The sequence below is a fragment of the Pleurodeles waltl genome, chromosome 6, assembly GCF_031143425.1.
Source record: "Pleurodeles waltl isolate 20211129_DDA chromosome 6, aPleWal1.hap1.20221129, whole genome shotgun sequence".
Taxonomy (NCBI): domain Eukaryota; kingdom Metazoa; phylum Chordata; class Amphibia; order Caudata; family Salamandridae; genus Pleurodeles; species Pleurodeles waltl.
The window spans coordinates 869011178-869033347 of NC_090445.1; the positions used below are offsets into that span (position 1 = coordinate 869011178).

General features: G+C 47.6%; 1 protein-coding gene across 2 annotated transcripts in view; it reads left to right on the top strand.

The window, feature by feature from the left end:
* ZFYVE27 (zinc finger FYVE-type containing 27) overlaps window positions 1-22170 on the top strand; it is a 314413-nt gene that overhangs the window by 18768 nt on the left and 273475 nt on the right. For both annotated transcript variants that reach the window (XM_069239634.1, XM_069239635.1), the window contains exon 2: window positions 4966-5178. In XM_069239634.1, coding sequence (XP_069095735.1) covers window positions 4967-5178 — 212 coding nt within the window. In that variant the 5' untranslated portion in view covers window position 4966. The remainder of the gene's footprint in view (window positions 1-4965; window positions 5179-22170) is intronic.

The following is a 22170-nucleotide window of genomic DNA, read 5'->3' on the forward strand; positions in this document are numbered from 1 at the left end:
TTCACGCAAAAAAAAACAAGTTTACAGGGACGTTAAAGTTATGTTCTGAATTTACTCGCAAAAAAACTGAATTACAGCAGTTATAGTTAGTTATTTCAAGTAACTATAACTCGCGGCCTATAGTAACTATAACTTGTGTCCCGGCCATGCACAGTTTTTTCTTCAATAATTTGAGCTCCAATGTTTCATTGATATTTTTATTGACACTAGAAAAGTTGTCATGAGTGTTGTAATATCTGGGTTAACTACCAGTGCATGGCAGAGGCGCGAGTTATAGTTTCCTTAGGCCGCAATTTATAGTTACTTGAAATAAATACCTAGAACTGCTGATTTTCTCTGGATTTGTGTGAGTAAATTCAGAACCTAACTATAACGTCTTTGTAAGCTTTTGATTTTTTTTTTTTTTTTTAAATGAATTTCTAAGTTTTTTTTTTTTAATTTTGTTGCCTAACTATAAAATCCTTGTGACCTTTTGGGTTTTTTTCCCCCAACGATTTTTTTTTTTTTTTTTTTTAACGTAAAGTAATTTTCATTATTATACGTTAGTCCAACCACCTGAGCACCCCCCAGTCCCTGCGGCTAACCACTCAACCCACGGTGCGCATGCTTTTTGGCCGTGATGCAGCAGGAGTTGTCTGCATGGTTTGTCTCTCTGGGTGTGAGAATAGGTTTAAGAGGGTGTCTCTGGGTGTGACTATGGCTGTGAGAGTGTCTGGGTGTAAGGGTGGATGTGAGAGAGTCTGAGTGGGTGTAGGAGGGAGCACTTTCTACTGGTTAGTTAGTACGTGCTACCTCATTGGTTGAATGGCCAGTGGGGGGGTGATATAGGCCACCTCCCTCCCCTCCCTTGGCCGATTTTGGCCCTAGGTACCCCATCCCCTTGGGCCTACTACAATTCAGAAAGGTGGGTCCTGGGGACGCCATCCTCGGGGCCCGGCCTTCATTAAATAGAGGAGAGGGGTCATGTGACCCCCATACCCTGGCCGATTTTGGCACTCGGGACCCCAATGCCCACCAAGAAAAAAAAAATGTGGGGGAGCTGAGAGACCACCCGACCCCAAGGCCAATCTCGGCCCCAGGAACCCCATCCCCAGAGTCCAGCCACCTGTCCTGGGTGCCCCACAGGGCACCCAGTGCGCAGTGGGACCACAGGGGTGGTCCTGAAGGCCCCCACAGTCCCAGCCGGCTCCACACCTCCTGCAGGAGCCAGTATTGCTTACACAGGGAGGGAGTTGCTAAAGATGCAGCTCCCTCTCTGTGAGAGAAATAGTTTCCTCTGTTTCCCTGCCTACATCTATGCAGGCAGAGAAACGGAGGAAACTTTCGCTCGCAGCAAGTGAGAGCTGTTTGACAGCTTTCATTTGCTGTGAGTGGAGTGTTTGCTCTGACTTGGCGAGAGCTGTCAGAACAAATAGTTATGTCCCCAGGGTGGGCAGCCCGAGACATAGCAGGTGCTGGGGCCTAGGGGGTGGACTCCCCAGGGCCATGCATGGCTCATTGAGGAGTGCCCCCTCTGCCATTAAGTAGCCCCAGGGTGGTGGTGGTCCCTGGTGCCGGGGGTCCGTGATAGACCCTCGCCATTCTTTAAATTCAGCCCCGGGGAGGTGATGGTCCTTATGGCTGTGGGGGGAGGGTTTGGCGGGGGGCTGCATGCCCACCCATACAATGAGAATTGAGCCCAGAGGAGGTGGTGGTGGGGGGAGGGAGCATTTGCCCCCTGCCTCAGCATAAAATAAGAATTAAGCCATAGGGAGGTGGTGGTCCCAGGAGCTCCCCGTGCTCCCACCTCCTTTATTTTAACATGCCCCCAGGACCTGACCACTTGAGGGATTCATTAAAACAAGTGCGAATCCTGCAGTTGTGTGGTGTTTTTTTTTAATTTTTATGATTTTAATGTTGCTGCGGATTTGTGACCCTGTCACAAATTTGCAGCAGAAAGTTTGTAATAAATGCTTATTTGTCCGAGGTTGGGGGCAGGAGTGGTGGGGAGAGAGGGTTCCTCTGCAGCCCCAGCATGAGTGCTAAGGGCTTAGGGTAACTCCACCTTGCCCCTTTTCTTATTTTTTCCTTTTGTTCTAGGACTCAGCTGAAGCCGAGTCCCAAGATGGTTGCCAACACTTGCTTGTTGAAGTGGTGGCAGCCAATCCGATATCAGCACGGGATTGGGAGGGTTTGCGGAGCCTTCGCATCCCTATATACACAAATTTGGTTCTTCTTTAATATTTCAAAAACTACTGAATGGATTTACACCAAATCACAAAAAGCTCGCTTTCTGAACCAAGAGCCACCTTTTTGCCAAATTTGGTGATATTCCGTCCAGTGGTTCGGGTGTTATTCCTGTTCAAAATCCCTGTGGAAATGAACATGGAGAAAACACATTTTGGGATACCCTTAGCCCCCCAACCCCTCTTGTTGACGAATCACACCAAACACTTTCCTGATGTGAGTGTCGTATTGTTTTGGAAAATTTTGTAAAGATTTGAGAATCCGGCGCCAAAGATATAGGGCCAGATGTATCAAACTATTTTCATTCGCAAACGGTGCGATTGCAAAATTCCACTGTTTGCGAATGCAAATTGCAATTCCCTAAATAGGAAATCGCAAATAGGAAGTACCTATTTGCGATTACCTATGCACATGTCATGCATTGTCCTAGATGCAAACTGGGCATTTAGGAAATGCAATTACCACCACAATGTGCAATTTAAATAAAATGCATTAAAAATGCATTTTAAAAGTGCCATGTAGTGCACACAGACCCCTAAAGCATGTGTGTGCTTTACATGTGGACATTTTTTGGAGGGGGGTGCTTTGGATCTGCATTACCTAAATTGCAAATTCCTAACTAGAATTCGCAAATTAAGAAATGCAAAACCATTCGCACCTATGGGACTTCAGGCCTTCAGGCCCATAGGGATGAATGGAGTCCCATTCCGTAATAGCGATTCCCTAATAGCGATTACGAATTTTAAGAAATTGCCTTTTTCATACATACCATTTTGCATTTCTCAAATAGCGATTTCGTAAAATTCGTTTATTTAAGAAATTCAAAACGGTACTTTGCTACATCTGGCCCATAGACGAGTAAAAAACCGTTTATGTTTTATACAGATGCACATTTGTCATTGAGAGTTGTCAGTGTTAGTAATCCCAGCTTGCCGTGGCACCCTAACATTTTAACAGATGAACAACTGCTCTCTAAAGTTCTTGACCTCATGGTCCCTGGGAACAGTGTGGATGGAGGCTCACCAAGGCCAGTGAATGTCCTGACATTGAGCTCTATAGGAGTGGATGCACAATGTTTCTGCCCATGTCTATTGTGAACTAACATGGCCAAACAGGGTTTTGCCAAGAGCTCTCTGACACTCCTAGGATGATGGTGTCAAAGGGAAACTGTGAAGAAATAACCTACGGTCCCATGACCCTCCTAGCCAACGCCTGTTATGTAGAATGGGACCAGATTTACTAATTTAATAGCAACAAAGCACTCTTGCTTCAGCATTTCTGTTGATTAGAGTTTATTCTGTGTGAAGTATCTAGCTTGCCAATGTCGGTCTGCATTTGCAAATGCATTTACAAATTTTAATCAGTCAGTTGAATGAAGCCTTTAAAATAAAAGGAAATGGATTTGTTTTTCAGATGCACCCTATTGGTTACATTTGGAAGCACAACTCTGGCATTTTCTTATAATAGCCAATTGGGCACATAAGAGAAATATATTTATTTATCATTTATCAATAGGAACTATTTGTTGTGCATGGCATCGTGCTGTTTTGTATTCCTTCATGTAGTGGTTTCCACTGCTTATCATTGTAATCCTGAATTGCAGTTGATCTAGTGTATAATTAAGTGTTGCTTGATAACCACGGTCTGGTGGTGCTATAGATCTAGCATGATTTTATCTTACAGCAGGGCACACTTCTTTTCCACTGATCTGTATTGATAAATCAAGTGAGCGACCATGTAGAGTACATACCTTTTTCTAATACAATGCATTTCTTAGGTAAGTAATTTGACACATACATTAGTTTAAAAAGTTCTTCCGCAGTAAGAGCCAGATGGTCTAATATGGTTATGGTTTCTTATGTTTCTGCATTAAATGACTGAGTCCTGCTATTCTTTAACATTTAATGTCAATGCCATAATGCAACATCTGTCAATCCCGTTCCATCTGTGTGCCATTAGACTCAGCCTAAACAGTTAATAGAGTGAAAGAAATAATGGTTTGGGAAAAAGGACGGCCATGAATTGTTAAGCATTCGATTTGTAAACTGTAACCTGTGATTGATGCATGTCAAGGCTACTTCCTGTAGGATGTTGCATTCTTGGCATTGGCGTGAAATCCAAATTTAAAATTGACACTAGATATTATAATAGAAGCTCCATGGAAAGGAGTTTTGCATTGTGGCTATTCTCTCAGATAAGTCTAAGTAGACTAAACCTAAGGCTCCTGAGGTGTGGCATTAACTTTTAAATGTTCTTTAGATTATCCTTTATTGTAATTTGTGCTCTAAAACGGGTGTTATTGCAAGCGGTAAAATATACTGCACTCTACGGAAACCTTCTGAAACAAGTCTAAGCCTTGTAAAAAGAGGAAACGATTGGCTTGAAAGTGTTCATAGCCTTATTTGGAGCTAGGAAAGTGCGAAAAGCTTCGAAAAGTTTTGCATAGCGTTGCAAACATGTGCCAAACCTGAGATGATTGGAGGAAAGCATAGGTTAAATACAGATTTTTATTGAATGTTTGGTCAAGAATAGACTAATTTATGTGTTACTGGGATTCCAGCTTTTAATTACCTTTTGAAAATTACATATAGAACCTTGCCTAAATGGCTTAAAGTGTGGGAGGGGGTTCAAATAGTTTTAACGAAATAATTTTTATAAGAAAAAAAATAAATTTGAATTTGTTATAATGTTAGCTTTTTCATTAATTTGATTAAATCTTCTTTTCTATGGATGAATCAGCATGCTGGTGACTGAGAAAGATGGAGCCACTGTGGGTGGTGGAAATGGGCCAGAAGGAAGTCCCACAACAACCGATCAACTGTATGATCCCTCTTTGGGTTCTTCTAAGTGTCAAGCCTTTGATCTTTTCAACCTCGTCGTGTCATATAAAAAACTCGAAATGTACCTGGAGCCCCTGAAGGATACTTGGGAGGGTGTCAAATACCTGATTAGGTAAGCATCAATTCAAGCACCTAGAACTTAAATTTATTTTGAAACTGTCCTGGTTCATAGAGAGTTTCTCACTATTATATTCTGCAGTCAGATGTTTGCCCTATGTAATAGAAAAATAAGGGTGCACAAAGCTTCAGTGGCAGCCAGTAAGACACACTACATTGCCAGTTATGGTTAAAATCCTAATTGCAATTATGATTGTACATTTCCTAACCATTTTCTCTACCAAGATGCTCCTGCATGTGACTACTGACACATTCCTTGATTTGAGTGAATCAAGTAGGTTAGAAATGTGGACCAGATGATGAATAATAAATTGCTTCTTCCTCCATGCCTACATATGTGTCTTGGAGTGCTGAATGACCACCGTTATTCTATGCGTGTGTGTTTGCAAGAAGGAGACTCTGTGATAGCAGTTCACTAAATATCGTTGTACAATATATGATGTGAGGGAATGTGGATTTTATGGAGTGCTAGAGACTGAATTAAAGGTAACTGCCCTCAAATGATGTGGTGATCAAAACTTGATCCCTTATACTAATGTACTTAACCTAATAAATTAAGAAAAATGCATTTGTGCATTTTCACTTGAATGTGACAATTGTGTTATACTGACCCACACATGAAGACAGTCTCTCATTGTCTCTTCAGTGTATGTCTGCAGTGCTAATCCTGTTCTGCCTTTCTTGTGGGGACTCATAAACAATTCCATTCCTTGGTCTATGACACCCAGCAGGCTCCTCTGCTTAGACGGAACCCTGCTTGCACACCTCACTTACATACTCCGAATCAGAGTTCTTACCTTGTCCAAAGCCTGGAACGACCTGCCCCTACACATTAGAACTGCCTTCTCAGTACTTGAGCTCTGCATGAAACTGAAAATTTGGCTTTTCACCTGGATAAGGCCAGCGACAGCTGACGTAATCCTTGCTTTCTCAGCACCAGGATACTCTCCAGTGTGAGCTGTGCACTTCACAAGTATCCTTAACATATTAAAATGTTTACCGTCACATGATTGTTTGACTTTCCCGCTGAGCTGGCGGGCGACCTCCAAAAGGCCGCCCGCCCGCCCAGCGGGAAAGCCCCAGCAATGATGAAGCCGGCTCCGAATGGAGCCGGCGGAGTTGCTGGTGTGCGACGGGTGCAGTTGCACCCGTCGCGATTTTCAGTGTCTGCTTTGCAGACACTGAAAATCTTAATGGGGCCCTGTTAGGGGGCCCCTGCAGTGCCCATGCCAGTGGCATGCGCACTGCAGGGGCCCCCAGGTGCCCCACGACAGCCATTCGCGCCATCCTTTTTCTGGCGGTGAAAACCGCCAAAAACAGGATGGCGGGAAGGGGGTCGGAATCCCCAGCGCCGCCGTGGAGGATTCCCTGGGGCAGGGGAAAACTAACGGGAAACCGCCGGTTTCCCTTTTCTGACCGCGGCTTTACCGCCGCGGTCAGAATTGCCCCCGAAGCACCGCCAGCCTGTTGGCGGTGCTTCCTCCGTCCCCGGCCCTGGCGGTCCATGACCGCCAGGGTCGGAATGACCCCCTTAGTCTCTGTTCTTTTCCATCTCAGTCACACTCTCCTTTAATTTATTTCTCTCTTTCTCACTTTTCTGTCCATAGTCTCACACATGAGTAACTTTCTTTCACTACTGTCTTTGTTGTCTCACTCTCTCTCCCACTCTCTTCAATCGCTTCTCTCAATCCCTTCTTTCTCACGGTCATTCTCCCTCCCCCTCCCACCTTCTCCTCCTCATTTCCTATCAAAAACAGACCATGTGCAAGATTGAGATGTTTGATACTCTCACAGAATATTAGCTGGTCCTGGATTCTCAGTTCCCACAGAACATCAGGCTTTACATTATATGAATGAATGCTGAAAGAGCTTGTGAACTGGTTCACCTCAGTCTGTCTGCGCAGGGACTCAGCACTGTCTGCGATGAAGCTAAGCTGCATACTTGGAGAGCTCTGCTGTATCTGCCCTGGCCCAACCATTATGTATGCAGGAAGTCATCTCCGGCTCAAATAAAGAAGTTACCTCTGGGTTCACGCTCTCTGCTCTAGCTGCTCATGGGTTCAGCACTCTGTATACAGGGACTTGACTGCATCTGGGCTTGAACTCGGCTCTATCTGCAGAAGAGTAAAGCTCTACAAGATGATGATTGTTTGTGGCAGAGCTCCACGGTTTCTGTATCCACAAGAACTTACTTCCCTTTTTGTATGGACTTACTTCAATGAGAGTGAATGTGAGAATATAATTTTGAGTGTGTCTGAACAAGTGAGAATGAATGAGTGAGTGAAGAAGAATGAGTAAATGGAGGTTGTGAGAAGGGAAGTGAGTTGTAGATAAAGCAGTGGTACAGCAACTTCATCCGTGCCCAGTGTTAGTGGGTGCAAGTGTGTTAGTGCGTGAGAATGAGAACCAGTGAGTACAAGTACGTTTGTGTATGGGCAACAATGAGTGAGAATAAGTATGAGTGAAAAGGAGCAAGTGAGAGAATGTGAGATAGTGAGTGAGGGGACACAGACTAAGGCTCTCATAATGAACATGGTGGTTCAGACCACCATGCCGGTGACGGCGGAAAAGACCGCCACCGGCATGGCGGTCTGAACCGCCATATAAACAACACAGGGAGGGCCCCCTGTGGCGGCCCTCCGCCACTGCCAGGCTACCACCGACAGGCAGTCTGACGATGGTGGGTAACATTATCCGACACCCCGGATAATGTACCCTGATTTCCCCCAGACTTTCCCTAGCGGTTCCTCCTCCATGAAAAGCCTGGCGGAAGGGGTGCTCCAGGGCCCCCCTGGGGGCCCCTGCACTGCCCATGCACTTTGCATGGGCAGTGCAGGGCCCCCCCGTGCAGTGCCCCGTCACGCAGGTCCGGGCAGTGATCTGCGTGACGGGTGCTGCTGCACCCGCCGTACAGCAGCATTGACGGCGGCTCCATGTGGAGCCACCGGCAATGTTCCGGCCCTGCATTCTGCTGGGCCGGCAGGGTGAAACACTGTTTCCGTCCGCCGGCCCAGCAGAATGTTCTTTATCAGCCTGCTGGGTGCTAGGGGGGTTGGCGGCCAGTGAAATGACCGTCAGCATGAACACGACTAAACACCGCTGTGTTCATAATGACCCCCTAAGTTCCAGATTATCAAAACTTACACAACACCCAAATTTGTAGCATTCCATGAGAGGGGAAGAGCTGGAAAGTGCCACATCTACAAAGATATGGTACTATCCTGCTCTGGCGCACAATTAGGCTGCCAAGCGCCAAACATACACCTTTGCATCATAGTGCAAAGATGTCTGTGTGAATCTAGCATAGGTTTTGTACTGGAAGGGTGCCCTTCCAGCACAAAATACTACCCTTTTTCTAACTTTAAAACTTTTCTTACTTCAGACGTGTGCTTTACAGTATAAAGTGGGAAAAGTTAGGAGAAATTAAAGAATTTCTCCTTTTTAACACCTGTTTTCAAGTGATGTTTATTTTTGGCACAAAACCCTGTCTAGTACCCCCTTGACACAGAGCAACACAAAGCAGCACTTTGTACCGCTTTGTGTTACTTTCACACAAATATCCAATGCAAAAATTAAAAAACACTTTTTGCTTGATTTGTGTCACTTTTGAGACTCAAACACAGCTCACAATGTTTATTTATCTGGGCCTACATGTGAAAGGGAGTGTGTATGAGTGAGGCAAATTTAGAAAACAAATGGGGTGAGCTACTCGGTGATACTATGCCCCACCACTTTCAAAGATCACCAGCATCCACTGACACACACGCTAACCAATGGGATGTGGCCTAACAGCCTGAGCTGCCCACTTTAGAACTGTGGAACAAAGTTTGAATCCAAGTTTCAGCTCACATCCTGTGATCCTGGCCAAATCACTTAATCTCCCCTTGCCTGATTTTTTTTTCTCTTTAAATCTGATTGTGTGTTAAGTTATCTAATGCTCCTGTAAAGCGCTCTGATGCCTTTACGCCTCTTCCTCCCCCAGTGAAAAACGCTATTGGCAGAAAAGTCTGTTTACTGCATTTAAAAAACAAAAACTTGTTTATTTGCATTTTTTAGCATTTGTTTTGTGCTTATTACCCATCACATGGGTTGTAAGCACTATATGAATGCAAATGAACACAATTTGCTGTTTCTGCCTCGTTTGAAAGCACAGTAAGATGGCAGAGTTTGTCTTTGAAGTGCAGACGCAGTCTCTTATACCAGTGTTAATAGGCAGGCATTGTCTCTCTTTAAAAGAGTGGTGATCAGTAAAGCACACTGCCTTGCACAATTGGAACCCCCAGTGTGCGTTTTTTGTCCTGGATGTTGTGATTCATCTGTGGCCCCCCCCACCCAGTATGGCCTCCTCTGAGCACACTGAAGAAACAAGATAAGCTGAAGGTTTTGGTCAGAGAGAAGAACATTTTTATTCCGAAGCTTTCTTCTGCAGCCATACTTCACCCAGGCTTTCCCTGGGGCATACAGCTACTGGCCTGCAGTCTGGGCTATGGAAGATGACGGGGGCGAAAACCAAAGCTCTTTCGGCCCAGTGGGTGTTGTGCCCCTGCTCTCAGGGACCCCCTCATCCATAGTGTGCTTACTACCCCTTTCATGGCTGTGGAAGGGGCATGGCACCGAACCAGCCCTAAGCCAGCCACCACCCACCGCAACCACTGCAGGGTATGCATGGACGTGGGCACAGGTCTTCAGATCTAGAGGATCTGCAGGCCAGAAGTCTACCACACAGCCTGCGGCAGCTGCAGCCTCTAAGCCCTCCTAGCTTGCATCTGCAGGGCCATGCTTGCTCAGTGGGAAGGAGAATATACCATCATTTCCTCCACTTGAAGTCTGTAACATCAAATGCTTGGGTACTGCAGGTCATCTGGAAGGGCTATGCCCTGCATTTTTTTATCCATTCCCCCTCACATTCCCCCAACGTTCAAACGACTGACCGAGGATTATGTAAATCTTCTCTGAGAGGACGTTTCTGCTCTCTTGGCCAAGAGAGCCATAGAAAGGGTCTCTATATCAGAAGTAGGCAGTGTTTGTTATTCCCGCTTCTTCCTGATACCCAAAAAGAACAATGGTCTTCGTCTTATTTATGGACCGTGAAGTCTTTCCTCAGGAAGGAAAATTTCAAGATGCTCACATTGGCTCAAGTCTTGTCTGCTCTAGATTCAGAAGACTGGTTGGTAGCACTAGACTTGCAGGATGCATACTTGAATATCTCAATCCTGCCAGCCCACAGGTGCTACCTGTGGTTCAAGATAGGCCACAAACATTTTTAGTTCACCGTGCTGCCATTCTGCCTTACTAGTGTCCCTCGGGTGTTCACCAAGGTGATGGTGGTGGTTGCAGCTTATCTGCCTGTTAGAAATGGGGTCTTTGGTTGGCAGTCAGGTTACCCGCTGTCCTAGCAAGGTCCCTCACTCTAGTCAGGGTAAAAGAGAATTACCCTCAGCTAACTCCTGCTTACCCCCTTGGTAGCTTGGCACGAGCAGTAGGCTTAACTTCAGAGTGCTAGGTGTAAAGTATTTGTACCAACACACACAGTAACTTAATGAAAACACTACAAAATGACACACACAGGTTTAGAAAAATATAAAATATTTATCTAAGCAAAACAAGACCAAAACGACAAAAATTCATAATACACAAGTCCAGCTGTCAATTAAGAAGCAAAAAGAGTCTTCATGTGGTTTTAAACACACACTAACACTGTTAGCGTGGAAATGTACTTTGGGTGTGTCAAAAATAACTGCACGGGCGAGTGTGCGTCAAAAAGGACTTGTGATGCATCGATTCCACTCACGAGCGAGACCTTGCGTTATTTCTCATTTCGGCGGGGCGCGTAGTTTCTTCTCTCCGCAGGGGAGCAATGCGTCGATCCGGTCAGCACTCTCGGGTCTGGGCAGGAATTGTTTTTACATGCCCAGCAGAGTTTGTGCTGGAAATCCAGCCTCACGATGATCTGAAAACCACGCAGCGCAGGTTGCGATCTCACCAGCCTCCATCACTGATGCTGTGCGTCCTTTCTCTAGCTCCGTACGTTGATTTTTCGGTCGCATTGCAGGTGAGCGTTGCTTTTCAGCTGCGAAGCCGGCAGCGCGTCGATTTTCCAGTTGCAGATCAGAGCTACGTCTATCTTTTCCCAGCACGACTTGTGATGCGCCGATTTCATTCACAAGCGAGACCTTGAGTCGTTTCTCCTTTTGTTGGGTCAGAGCGCGTCGTTTCTTCTCTCCGCAGGGGTGCGATGCGTCGATCCGGTCAGCACTCTCGGGTCCTGGCAGGCTTTGTGTTGTTTTTACACGCCCAGCGGTGTTTGCAGTGGAAATCCAGCCGCACGATGACCCGAAAACCACGCAGCGCGGGTTGCGATCTCACCAGCCTCCATCAGCGATGCTGCGCATCGTTTCTCCAGCTCCGTGAATAGATTTTTCAGTTGCATTGCAGGGCAGCGTCGATTTTCAGCCGCGAATCCGGCGGCGTGTCGATTTTCCAGTTGCAGATCGGAGTTACGTCTATCTGTTCCCCGCATGCCATTCTGTGTGTTGATTTCTTCCTCTTAGGCTGCCAGCATCTCCTTTCAGGGTCCCAGGAACTGGATGGGCACCGCAGTGCAGAGCAGGAGTCTCTCCAGAGACTCCAGGTGCTGGCAGAGAGAAGTATTTGCTGTCCCTGAGACTTCAAACAACAGTAGGTAAGCTCTAAATCAAGCCCTTGGAGATCTTCACAAGATGGAAGGCACACAAAGTCCAGTCTTTGCCCTCTTACTCTGGCAGAAGCAGCAACTGCAGGATGTCACCACAAAGCACAGTCACAGGCAGGGCAGCTCTTCTTCCTCAGCTCTTCAGCTCTTCTCCAGGCAGAGGTTCCTCTTGGTTTCCAGAAGTGTTCTAAAGTCTGTGGTTTTGGGTGCCCTTCCTATACCTAATTTCTCCTAGGCCTACTTCAAAGCAAAGTCTCTTTTGTATGTGAAATCCTGCCTTGCCCAGGCCAGGCCCCAGACACTCACCGGGGGGTTGGAGACTGTATTGTGTGAGGGCAGGCACAGCCCTTTCAGGTGTGATTGACCGCTCCTCCTCTCCCTCCTAGCACAGATGGCTCATCAGGATATGCGGGCTACACCCTAGCTCCCGTTTTATCACTGTCTAGAGAGAGGTGCAAACAGCCCAACTGTCAAACTGACCCAAACAGGGAATCCACAAACAGGCAGAGTGACGGAAAGGGTGTAAGCAAGAAAATGCCCACTTTCTAAAAGTGGCATTTTCAAACACACAATCTTAAAATCAACTTTACTAAAAGATGTATTTTTAAATTGTGAGCCCAGAGACCCCAAACTCCACAAGTCTATCCGCTCCCAAAGGGAATCTACACTTTAATCAGATTTAAAGGTAGCCCCCATGTTAACCTATGAGAGGGATAGGCCTTGCAACAGTGACATTTAGCTGTGTTTCACTGTCAGGACATATAAAACACATTACTATATGTCCTACCTTAACCATACACTGCACCCTGCCCAAGGGGCTACCTAGGGCCTACCTTAGGGGTGTCTTACATGTAAGAAAAGGGAAGGTTTAGGCCTGGCAAGTGGGTACACTTGCCAAGTCAAATTTACAGTTAAAAACTGCACACACAGACACTGCAATGGCAGGTCTGAGACATGATTACAGAGCAACTTATGTGGGTGGCACAACCAGTGCTGCAGGCCCACTAGTAGCATTTGATTTACAAGCCCTGGGCACCTCTAGTGCACTGTACTAGGGACTTACTAATAAATCAAATATGCCAATCATGGATAAACCAATTTCATACACATTTTGTAAAGGAGCAGTTGCACTTTAGCAGTGGTAAAGTGCCCAGACTAGCAAACAGCAAAAACAGAGTCCAGCATACATCAACAACCTGGGAAACAAAGGGATAAAGTTAAGGGAGACCCCGCCGAGGATAAAAAGTCAGAAACGTGACCCCCTCCCCCTCTCCCCCCCGAGCTGAAAGTGGGGAGCAACTACCCGACCTCATGGGAGTTCTCATCACTAAGGCGGAAGAACCTGGACAGACCATCAGCATTGGCGTGTTCTGTACCAGGATGGTGTTACACCGTAAAGTCCATCCCCTGTAGGGAAATGGACCACCTCAACAGTTTTGGATTCTCACCCCTCATCTGCATTAACCATCTGAGGGGCCTGTGGTCGGTCTGAACTCGAAAGTGAGTCCCAAACAAGTAGGGTCTTAGCTTCTTCAGAGCCCAGACCACAGCAAACGCCTCGCGTTCTATGGCACTCCGCCTACGTTCTCATGGAAGTAACCTCCTGCTAATGAAGGCTACAGGTTGATCTAGGCCCTCTTCATTAAGCTGTGAGTACTGCTCCAATACCATGGTCTGAGGCATCTGTTTGCACAACAAACTCCATGGAGTAGTCAGGTGCCTTCAGCACAGGTGCTGTGCACGTGGCAGCCTTCAGGGCATCAAAAGCGTTCTGGCAAGCCTCTGACCAGATCACTTTCCTGGGTTGCTTCTTCAAAGTCAACTCAATCAAGGGGGTAGCAATGGTACCATACCCCTTGACAAACTTCCTGTAGTATCCTGTGGGACCTAAGAAGCTCTCACTTCAGTCTGGGTATTGGGAGGCTCCCAAGCCAGAATTGTATCAATTTTTGGCCATAGGGGTGCCACCTGTTGTCCCAAGTACACTACAGAACCCTGCCCTGTTTGGCACTTGCTCGCCTTAATAGTGAGGCCTGCCATGTGCAGGGGCCTCTAACACTCTCCAGAGGTGTTGCAGGTGTTTTTCCCATGTGGAACTAAACAGAGCAATGTCATCCAGGTAGGCGGCACTGAACTCATCCAGCCCAGCCAACACCTGGTTGACCAACCCCTGAAAGGTGGCAGGGGCATTCTTCATCCCGATGGCATCATTTTAAACTGAAAGTGCCCATCTGGGGCAGAAAATGCGGACCTCTCCTTTGCCCCCTCAGTTAAGGCAATCTGCCAGTACCCAGATGTTAAATCGGACATACAGAGGTACTTGCTCCTAAGCGGTCAGTGAGCTCATCAGCTCGGGGGATGGCATGTGCGTCAGTCTTGCTGACCGCATTGAGTCCCTGGTAGTCCACACGGAACCTGAGTTCTGGAGTGGCACCAGGTGCAGCAGCCTTTTGGACCAATACCACTGGGCTGGCCCAAGAACTGCTGGAGTGCTCAATAACCCCTTGGGCTAGCATCTTGGATACCTCATCCTTAATGCATGCCCTGACCCTGTTAGTCACCCTGTAAACTTTTTGTTTACTAGGTGTACTGTCCCCAGTGTCCACATCATGTGTGCACAAGTGTGTGACTCCTGGGATCAGGGAAAACAATGAGGCAAACTGTCCCAACACGTGGCAACAGTCACCCTGCTCCTCCTCAGTCAGGGAGGGGGAGAGGATTACTCCCTCCACAGACCTATCTTTTTCTCCTGCAGATAGGAGGTCAGGAAGAGGCTCACTCTCCTCCTCTACCCCATCATCTGTTGCAAGGAGCATGGAAAGCTCAGTCCGCTCAAAGTGTGGCTTGAGGCGGTTGACATGCAGGACCCTTAAAGGATTCCTTGGAGACTCCAAGTCCAGCAGGTAGGTGACGTTACTCTTGCGCTCCACCACCTCAAATGGCCCAATCCACTTATTCTGGAGCACTCTAGGCTCCACTGGTGCCATCACCCACAATTTTTGTCTAGGATGAAACTCGACCACAGTGGCATTCTGGTCATACCAGCGTTTCATGTCCTCCTGGCTGGCTTCTAGGTTCTCCTGGACGAGACTCCTGAAGGGTGCAGTCTGGCTTCTCAAAGCCAGCATGTAGCTAAATACATTCTTGGTGGGGGGGGGGGGGGTTACTAGGAGCTTTCTCCAGAGCCTCCTTCACAAGACTCACACCCCTCACAGGGTGGCCATCAATGAGCTCAACTGGACTAAACCCAAGTCCCTCTTGAGGCACCTCCCTGTAAGCGAAAAGAAGACATTGCAAGAGGATGTCCCACTTCTGCCTCAAGGGCTCTGACTGGCACTGAATCATGCCTTTCAAGGTGCAGTTGAATCTCTCAACCAGACCATTACTTTGGGGGTGGTAAGGTGTGGTGAACTTGTAGGTTACCCCACTCACTTTCCACAGAGACTTCATATACGTGGATATGAGGTTGGTACCCCTATTAGATACCACTTCCTTGGGGAACCCCATGTGGGTAAAAAAAAAACATCCGTGCACAACCAATCCACAGGGGAAGTGACTGACCTCAGAGGAATGGCTTCTGGGTACCGGGTGGCATGGTCCACCAAGACCAGGATGAACCTGTTGCCCATGGCTGTCTTGGGTTTCGGAGGCCCCACAATGTCAATACCTACCCTCTCGAAGGGAGTACTAACCACAGGTAAAGGTTGGAGGGGAGCCTTACTTTTCCCCCTACTCTTGCCACTTGCCTGACAAGTCTGGCAAGACCTGCAATGTGCATCTAAGTGCCTGCGCATTAGGGGCCAGTAGAAGTGGGTGACAAGCCTGTCAAAGGTCTTGTCCTGCCCCAAATGTCCAGCTAAAGGCAACGTCATGAGCCAACCCCAGTAGGAAGGCCCTGAAGCACTGGGGTACCACCAGCACATGGGCTGACGTAGGCTCAGGAACCTTAGGCTCACTATACAAGAGGTCATCCTCCCAATAAATAAGGTGTTATCCTGGCTCCTTGCCAGCCACCTGGTCTGCAGCCTGCTACCGCAAACCCTCCAGAGTAGGGCATGTCTTCTGTGCTGCACAGAATGCTTCCCTGGTGGGCTCCCTTTCTTGCTGCCACTGCGACAGCTCAGGGACCTCACCCAGTTCAGCCACCTGTTCCCCTGTAAGCTCCCAGGTGTCACCCTTAGGCTTCGCCTTGTCCCGGACCGTGGGAACTTCTGGGGCCGGTTTCCCGCACCCCCTGCCCTTCCTTTTCTTGTCAGTCCCCTGGGCCACTGTTTCAGGCTCCAGGGCTCTTGACTACCCTGACGGGCTGCCATTGACTGGGTGGATACACATACCCACCAAGGCAGACCCAACATCTCCAAGTGAGACCTGTGTTCCACCTCCTTCCAAGGGGAATCCTTCAGGTCATGGTCTAGCAAACAATCAACCGTCATGGTTGGACTCACAGCTACCTTCAAGAAACCTGAGAACCCCCCCCCACCCCATTTAAAGGGAACCTGCGCCATTCTGCACAGGCGTTCTGAGTTGTCCACTGCAACTACTTGGTGAAGTACCCGGGGATCAATCTGCTTTTCAGAATCCACTTGACTCCTCACTGTAGTCAAGCTGGCTCCTGCGTCTCTCAGAGCCTCCACCCTTTGTCCATTGATGGTCACCCACTGCCTGTACTTTTTAGTGTTCTCAGGCACAAGGGTTCTCTGGACTATCTCACTGTCCCCTAGTAAGACAAGGGTCATCTCAGCTGGCTCCCACCCACCTGGAACCAACTCCTCCACAAACGCTACACTGGCCAAACCTTGGGGCGGCACACCAATGGGTGCCAGTGTACTTTTGGGGCATTTGAGGTCCCCTCTCACATGACCCATCTGGTCACATGCATAGCACTCATGTGGGGGACCACCTGCCATTGGCTTCCCTTTGGAGAACCATGGCTTCTTCTCACTGGGGGGTTGGGAGTCCTTACTCTGGGAATCAGTTTGGAGCCCTTTAGAGAACTCCCTCTGTTTACCCTTACCCCACCTTTCTTCTGGGAGGGACCCTGCCCACCCTTGGCGTGGTCTCCCCCATACCTCTTCTGGACCCTGGTGCTCTCCCAGCGGTCCGCTTCCTGGGATCAGTCAGGTTGCTGTCAATCTGGTGCTGGCGCAGCTCTGGAAAGCATAAACTGTACAAGTGCTCCCAAGCAATCAGATTGTAAAGCCCCTCATATGTAGTTAACTTACTGCCCTTCACCCAACCATCCAATGACCTGCAGAATGAATCAACACATTCCAACCATGTTTGGTATTCCTTCCTCTTAGAGGACCTAAACTTGTCCTTATATTGCTCAGGGGTGAGACCGTATCTTGTGAGTATGGCATCTTTCATGATAGTGTAGAGGAGAATCTGAGCATCCCCTAAGGCTGTCAGTGTATCCCTCCCCTCTACCTCAAAGTGCTTCCACAGAGTTGCCCCCTAATGAGCTTCAGGGACCAGGTTCATGTGGAGAGCAGACTCATACCCCTTGAACCACAGGTATATGTCATCCTCCCTCTTGTAATCCTTCACCAGGTCTTTTGGAATGTGCACCCTCTTCTCAGGCTCCACTGTGGGATTGCTGCCACCATCTCTGCTAGACTGGCTCCTCTGGTCTAACTTCTTCAAGCTAAGCTCATGACCCAGCTGCAGCTTCCTTTCCTCAGTGGCCAACCTTCTCTGCTCCATCTCCTTTTCCATCTCCATCTTTAGACTGAACTTTTTCAGCTCCAGTTGGTACTCCCTCTCTGCCTGTCTGTCCTGTAACTCTTCAGGTGTCAGACCCTTGGAGGACACACTGCTACCTGCCCTGGAGACTCTCTCCCCAGACACATAACAGGCCCATCCCCTACATCATTGTGAATGACTTGCACCCCTTCCTCCTCACCCTGCTCCTCCTTTGTGTGCCCCTCAACTTCTTTGGCTGTCACCTCGGCCCTTGGTGCCTCTTGCAGCTCCTCCTTCTTGGAAGATCTTTTAATGGGACAAGCCAAATCTTTACAAAACTGCTTCAACTGAGCTACTGTATAGCTCTCCATTTGTTCCAAATCAAACGCAGCTCCAGCTGATGCATCTCCACATTGAGACCTGATGTAGAGTTAAAAGTGTAAAGTTCAAAAGGCAGAAAACATGTTCCCAAATTGAAGTTCAAGAAAAGTCAATCAAGGGATCAGCAAAAATATAAGTAGAACAAAAACCGTCCCAAAGAGAAAAAGCTAAATCACAAGACAAGTAGTATGTGGTCACGTAGTGGTCTGAGCTCAAAACAGTGGTGTACACTTAATCACTGTATGTCAAGTACAAACACAAGTCCAATCCCAACCGCTGATCACCAATGTTAAAATGGGTTCTTTGGTTGGCAGTCAAGTTACCCCTGTCCAACTAAGACCCTCACTCTAGTCAGGGTAAAAGAGAATCACCCTCAGCTAACCCCTGCTTACCCTTTTGGTAGCTTGGCACGAGCAGTAGGCTTAACTTCAGAGTGCTAGGGGTAAAGTATTTGTACCAACACACACAGTAACTTAATGAAAACACTACAAAATGACACAACCCAGGTTTAGAAAAATAGAAAATATTGACCTAAAGAAAAGAAGACCAAAACAACAAAAATCCACAATACACAAGTCCAGTTATCAATTAAAAAGAGTCTTCATATAGTTTTAAACACACACTAACACTGTCAGCATGGAAATGTACCTTGGCCGCGTAAAAAATAACCCCGCATGGGCGAGTGTGCGTCAAGAAGGGCTTGCGATGTGTTGATTCCACTCACGAGCGAGACCTTGCGTTATTTCTCCTTTCGTCGGGGTTCGTCGTTTCTTCTCTCTGCAGGGGAGCAATACGTCAATCTGGTCAGCACTCTAGAACGGGCAGGAATTGTTTTTACACGCCCAGCAGAGTTTGCGCTGGAAATCCAGCCTCACGATGATCTGAAAACCACGCAGCGCAGGTTGTGATCTCACCAGCCTCTATCAGTGATGCTGCGCACGTTGATTTTTTCCAGTCGCAGATCAGAGTTGTGTCTATCATTTCCCCGCACGGTGTTCTGTGTGTGGATTTCTTCCTCGTAGGCTGCCAGCTTCTCCTTTCAGGGTCCCAGGAACTGGATGGGCACCACAGGGCAGAGTAGGAGTCTCTCCAGAGACTCCAGGTGCTGGCAGAGAAAAGTCTTTGCTGTCCCTGAGACTTCAAACAACCGGAGGCAAGCTCTAAATCAAGCCCTTGGAGATCTTCACAAGATGGAAGGCACACAAAGTCCAGTCTTTGCCCTCATACTCTGGGAGAAGCAGCAACAGCAGGATAGCTCCACAAAGCACAGTCACAGGCAGGGCAGCTCTTCTTCCTCAGATCTTCAGCTCTTCTCCAGGCAGAGGTTCCTCTTGGTTTCCAGAAGTGTTCTAAAGTCTGTGGTTTTGAGTGCCCTTCTTATACCCAATTTCTCCTTTGAAGTAGGAATACTTCAAAACATAGGGGGTCATTCCGACCCTGGCGGTCGAAGAGCGCCAGGGCCGGGGACCACGGAAGCACCGCCAACAGGCTGGCGGTGCTTCCCAGCCCATTCTGACCGCGGCGGTAAAGCCGCGGTCAGAAAAGGGAATCCGGCGGTTTCCCGCCGGATTTTCCCAGCATGGGCTGAATCCCAGCGCCGCCATGGAGATTCCGACCCCCTTCCCGCCACTCTGTTTCTGGCGGTTTTTACCGCCAGGAACAGGATGGCGGGAACGGGTGTCGTGGGGCCCCTGGGGGCCCCTGCACTGCCCATGCCACTGGCATGGGCAGTGCAGGGGCCCCCTAACAGGGCCCCATAAAGATTTTCACTGTCTGCATTGCAGACAGTGAAAATCGCGACGGGTGCAACTGCACCCGTCGCACCCCTGCAACTCCGCCGGCTCCATTCGGAGCCAGCTTCATTGTTGCAGGGCCTTTCCCGCTGGGCCGGCGGGAGCTCCTTTGGCGGGCGCCCGCCGGCCCAGCGGGAAAGCCAGAATGGCCGCTGCGGTCAGAATGAGGGCCATAGTCTCTTTTGAATGTGAAATCCTGACTTGCCCAGGCCAGGCCCCAGACACTCACCAGGGGGTTGGAGACTGAGTTGTGTGAGGGCAGGCACAGCCATGTCAGGTGTGAGTGACCACTCCTCCCCTCCCTCCTAGCACAGATGGCTCATCAGGATATGCAGGCTACACCCCAGCTCCCTTTGTGTCACTGTCTAGAGAGAGGTGCAAACAGCCCAACTGTCAAACTAACCCAGACAGGGAATCCATAAACAGGCAGAGTGACAGAAATGGTGTAAGCAAGAAAATGCCCACTTTCTAAAAGTGGCATTTTCAAACACACAATCTTAAAGTCAACTTTACTAAAAGATGTATTTTTAAATTGTGAGCTCAGAGACCCCAAACTCCACATGTCTATCCGCTCCCAAAGGGAATCTACACTTTAATCATATTTAAAGGTAGCCCCCATGTTAACCTACGAGAGGAGTAGGCCTTGCAACAGTTAAAAACAAATTTAGCAGTGTTTCTCTGTCAGGGCATATAAAACACATTATTATGTGTGCTACCTTAAACGTACACTGCACCCTGTCCTTGGGGCTACCTAGGGCCTACCTTAGGGGTGTCTTACATGTACGAAAAGGGAAGGTTTAGGCCTGGCAAGTGGGTACACTTGCCAAGTCGAATTTACAGTTAAAAACTGTGCACACAGACACTGTACTGCCAGGTCTGAAACATGATTACAGAGCTACTTATGTGGGCGGCACAACCAGTGCTGCAGTCCCACTAGTAGCATTTGATTTACGGGCCCTGGGCACCTCTAGTGCACTGTACTAGGGACTTCCTAATAAATCAAATATGCTAATTGTGGATAAACCAATTACATACACATTTTGTAAAGGAGCACTTGCACTTTAGCCCTGGTTAGCAGTGGTAAAGTGCCCAGAGTAACAAACAGCAAATCAGAGTCCAGCATACATCAATACCTTGGGAAACAGAGGCAAAAAGTTAAGGGAGACCACGCCAAGGATGAAAAGTCTAACACTGCCCAAGTTGGGATTTTAGTCTTCCCCTACCTCAATGACTGGCTGTTAAATGCAAGTTCACCCCAGACTGTTGTCTCCCACCTCTAGACTACAGCAAACCTACAGCATTCGAGCCTCCTATTGGGCCTGGACTTGTTTATAAAGGCACTAATGGCAAAATGCTGGCACTGGTACACTGTAGGTAATACTTGCATCTGGAAGAACCACTGTAAAATGCTGGGGCAGCATATGTGAGGTAAATCTTGTCATGAGGCACCTGTTGGGAAAGTGCTGCCACTGACACACTGGAAGAAAATATTGGCAGAGGTGGCACCTGTGGCAAAAATGCAGGTGTTGTCACATTGAAGGAAATTCATGACATAAGGGTTGAGAACCATGTCATGTATGAAGTAAGCATCAATGACAATATGCTGTCCCAGACATACTGACATACCATTTGACATGAGTCACACTTTCTATATGGAATGCAACAATGGCAACATTTTGATTGTGGCATATTGTACATAATGTTTAGGAAAAGGGACACCCATGACAAAAATTTGGCCCATGCAATGGAGGTAGCTTTTATTGTTTGGAGGCTTCTTAAGGGCATTTTAAAAACAACATGGGGTAAACTCATGGTTGGTGTGTGGTTTCATTAGCCTAGCACAAAATGAAATAATTTGAAAATGTAATCAGTGTCCTAACAGAGCCTATCGCTTTTTAGCACATTTTTGAGAAAATTGTACTTTCAAATGCAGTATTAGAGTCCATTTCTTTGCTTGCTTACTACAGAATTACTACAAATCATGTAAAGGTTCCCTTGACATATCATGTTGGCACCTTAATGTAGATGCTATCTAAAATAGATATTTGTCTGTGGTGGATTGTTATATTACTCATGCAGTTATTATGGAACGTCAGCAATGTTAATTATTGTGATGTCAACAGGTTTAAGTCATGTGGAATCACTTCCTGGGAAGATTCAGTGCCAAAGGTCCTATGATGTCACTTCATGTGATGTCATTAAGGTCAAATGACTTCACTTTCGCTACCTCTGGCATTATGGTGAATTGACACCAAGGGATAGGTTCCATTTGTAATGAAGAGGTTTTGAGTGAAGAGCGGCTGTAGGTCGCAACATTACAGGTGCTTTCAGGCTAGGAGAAATGTTTTTTGAGTGGCTCTCAGATAAAGGAACAAAGACATAGAGATATTTGCCCAAAATAACACCATTTTTGCTTAAGTGGTGATAGGGTGCATGTGTA